Source organism: Adiantum capillus-veneris, chromosome 25, assembly GCF_014529385.1.
Source record: "Adiantum capillus-veneris isolate H3 chromosome 25, ASM1452938v2, whole genome shotgun sequence".
NCBI lineage: Eukaryota > Viridiplantae > Streptophyta > Polypodiopsida > Polypodiales > Pteridaceae > Adiantum > Adiantum capillus-veneris.
The window spans coordinates 38,226,037-38,230,143 of NC_140955.1; the positions used below are offsets into that span (position 1 = coordinate 38,226,037).

Below are 4,107 nucleotides of genomic sequence, written 5' to 3' on the forward strand. Positions count from 1 at the left end.
GTGTATTTCCATATGTGAGAATGACACAACGAAGCATTGACAATGTCTGTACGACTACCTTTTGGTACAAAAGGTAGTATTTGTCGAAAGTCACCTCCAAGCAAAATGACTTTTCCAAAATGACAGGTAGTTCTGTCCACTGCTTCAAACGCATAGCGATGTGTCATGGGAGCTTCATCCCATATAAGTAAAGCTGCATTCCTTAGAAGTTCTGCCAGTTGACTATTTACCTTTATATTGCAAGTTGCTTCAGAGTGGAGCTCCAAAGGTATCTTAAACCTAGAATGAGCAGTTCTTCCATTACTCAAAAGCAAAGCTGCAATATCCGAGGATGCACATGCAAGAGCAACTCTACAACTTCCTCACACTCGTGAAAGAAGTGCATTATATAAGTAAGTTTTTCCTGAGCCACCAGGACCATCTAGGAAAAATACCTTCCCTGAATGTGTGTCAACAGCTTGTAGCACTTGGTGATAAGCATCTCGCTGATCCTCATTTAAGGAAGTCTCCATACAATCTGCTATACTACATTGTTCATCAACATTGAACATTGTTTCTTCAGCCATAGCACCATTTTCACTTAAGGATACCAATGTTGAGTCTATTGCAGGCAACATATAATCGCAAAGCCTCTTGCCATGTTGTTGCAAAAAACATTCTATATGAAGCAAAGCTTGATTTTTTGCCACATCAAATCACACACTTGCATCTGAAATACGCATCCTTAGGGCATAAACATAGTCCTCACAAAATTCAGTACAAAACTTCTCCCAAAGAGCAGCCGGATGAAGTGGCTCACAAAAGACTAATATTATTGCAAATAGTTGTCTCAATTGCATTCCATTTTGAAACAAAAATGCCTCTTGGAGGCAAATTGACCATTCATCATCATCTTGCAACAATCCTCTAGCTATACATGCCTCCTTGTATGTATCATAGATGTGACCATCATACATACACAAGTCTTCAAAACACTTACATCCCTTGCAAATATTGAGAAGCATTCGTAGGTAATAAACCTCACCAGCAGTAGGGACAATATTATACATTCTTCCAATAGAAACACCTTGTTGTCGTGGAGACCAGACCTTTCGACTTTTATTCCATACCCAACCATTTGGAAAGTCAGTATATGTGAAGCTAATTTCTTCAGGAAAGTTTTGATTTGCAACAAACCATTCTGTTAAGGTAGTTTTTCTATTTTTCTCATTATCTAGCAAATGTGATACATCATCAGCATCTTGAAATGTAACCATATTCTGCAATGGAAGGTGTACTTGCAATCGTTGAATAGCTGGCCTTTCACTATGCATATCGAAGCCAAATATTCTCCACATAGCCTCAGATGCAGAAACATAACGTGCATTGAGATAACTCTTGATCTTATCAGTAGCTCCTTCACCATCTTGAAGGACAACAGTGGCTCGATCATGTCCCTTGTAGACATACTTATAAAGATATTTCACGGCAGTGACAGTTGAGCAAATCTCCACATTAATATGGGCTTGGTATCTTAGTGATAAGAGAGGGCTGTAAGGAACAACCCAACGATTATCTAAATTGTAATTTTTAGACGTAACAAACCTTCCATCATCTGTTCTCATATACACAGGATATCCACTTTCATTTACATTTGTAGACGTAGAAAATGTTCGTGGAAACTTGAATCTACACTTACCATCAACCATACATGGAGAACTTGGGTTCAAAGGACCACATGGCCCATGAACATTACAACGACTCACTACATCAAATAATTCTCGAAACACATTCTTGTCAGGGAGCTCTGCACAAACCAACTTGTCATAGTGTAATGTATATGTGGGTTTATATTCGGATGCAAGTATCAACAATATATGTGCATGAGGAAGACCTCTCTTTTGAAACTCAATCACTGAAACATGTCCAATCACCTCCCCAAATACGGCTTGCTTGATAAGTAAATGCATCATATCTTGGAACTTCTGATAAAACACTCGTATAGTCACATCAGGACGGTCAACAACACTTTGTCCAGGTAGTAATGCATCATCTATTTCCTTCCATCGTGGATTACATGTGAATGTGATGAAGAGATCCGGTTTACCCCTACTACGAACAATTGCCATTGCATCTTGAAATAGTTGGCACATATATCTTGGACCTCCAACAAAAGACGAAGGAAAAACAATTCTACGACCAACATTTTGACCTTCAGCCCTCTCTAAGCCATCTCTAGCCTCAACCATGTCAACCAATCCTTGGTACACTTCACCACGAAGTGTTTTTTGGTTATTTCGCATCCACAAAAGCCGTGACTCCTCTAGAGTACTATAAGCATCCACGACATACTGTTGTAATAGCCTACCTCCTCGAAGAAGACACTCCACAGTATCATCTCTTATTTGTAAGCGAAAGACATAATATTGCTTTCGACTCAATTTTTTTCCATCGGTAGTCTGTAAATAAAGATGCCACCCATCCTCTCCACTTGGAAATAATAATACATACAATAAAGACATGTAAGCTCGATGCATGCTGGAGATTCTTTTCAAACCCCCATGGCGAAAATTTAGTACAATGTCGCGATAGCCAATATTTCTATCATCCCCTTGTCCTGGCATAATTGCAGCAACTTCAGAACCCCTTGGAGCAAGATATTGCCAACCATCACAACGATGCTCCGCAATAACCATCCTCATATTGGGTACAATAGCATCTCCAGACAAAGAAGCAGCAGATCGTAAAGCATTTGCATGTGGATTTACTCTATGCATCATCACTTGTAAACACAGTTCTAGAATACTACGATCTAAATTTGAAACATGATGCAATCTGTTGCTCAACTCATGTTTGGTATCAAAAAAATATAATTGTGCAGAGCGTGGGACTTCATTTTGTCCTTCGGCTGGCGCTAAAAAACCAATGCTATGATAGACAGAGCCGTGAACCTTAAAAGTGTATACACCTCTCCCACCATAATTAATAGTCTCATCGATATGGGCACCAAGAGACACAAATGCCAATGCATTATTATATCCTCGAATGTTTTGTAAGAACTGTTTACTTCTTGGTGTGGTTGAGCTCATCAAATGTTTCAATTCATCTGGTGGCTCATTCAAAGGAAGTAATTGGACTTTTCCATCAGAGCAGCAATATTTACCCACAAATGTTTGGATGGTCTTTCCTTCATCCTTCCAGGCTTTTGCTCCACATTTGGAGCAAACATAATCTAAGCTTCCTAAGTTGTGCAACACACACTTTTTGGATAGCATTGGTGCCATAGACTTGTGATGTAAAAGGAGAGACGTTGGATATTCAAAGCGGATGGACAAACAGTGCTTTTCTACTTTAGAATAGTTTCCCTCTACTATGTTCATTGTTGTCCTAACATTCATGGATTCATAGTTTCCTTCATGTACTTCATGCATGCTCTGCCTTTCATTGCACTCCAATAAAGTTCCAATAGTACTTTGTAGTGAATGCCTTGTTCTCTCTCGTGCTATTTGGCACCTCGCCTTTCGCGAATCATCACATAGTCGACTACGTCGTGCATGACCAGGTGATAATATACGTGGTCGAGATACCATCTATGAAATCAGGTGCAAATAGATCTCATATAAATACAATATACCTGATATAATTTGGATCTTTCACTAAAAGAACATTCTTATGCATAATAAAAATCAATACAAAATGGGACATCTAATTATATCCTCTAACCTAAATACATTTGACACATTGATAGTGACTCAATTAAAAAGTACAGTTCGATGAAGATACAGCATAACATTACATATTTCTACCATAAGTAGGACTAAATACATTTGACACAATGGCTTGACTCAATTAAAAAAAAACACTTTGATGAAGATACAACAAAAAAAATTACATATTTCTAACATTAGTAGGATTAGGTCGTTGAGAAACTTGACACTGCTTTGGTCTAACTAATCTAGCCAAAGCACTTAATTGGTTTGAGGTAGCTTGGATATTTGAAAGTCTTGAACCTTGAACCTTTGTCAAAGCACCGAGCTTGTTGACGATACTTCTCAATCCTGGCATGATTTGTCGTAGATTATTGTCTTGCATTCGTCCTTTTGATTCACGTTGACTCCGCGAAGCCTC

General features: G+C 38.6%; 1 protein-coding gene across 1 annotated transcript in view; it reads right to left on the minus strand.

Moving 5' to 3' along the window:
* Positions 1–3,410, minus strand: part of LOC147424736 (uncharacterized) — a 53,262-nt gene extending 49,852 nt beyond the window's left edge. The window contains exons 1-4 of the mRNA XM_086499988.1: positions 980–3,410; positions 704–805; positions 367–601; positions 59–279 (exon numbers count right to left, since the gene is read on the minus strand). Of these exons, the coding sequence (XP_086356114.1) occupies positions 59–279; positions 367–601; positions 704–805; positions 980–3,410 (2,989 nt within the window). The remainder of the gene's footprint in view (positions 1–58; positions 280–366; positions 602–703; positions 806–979) is intronic.
* Between the last annotated feature and the right edge of the window lie 697 nt (positions 3,411–4,107).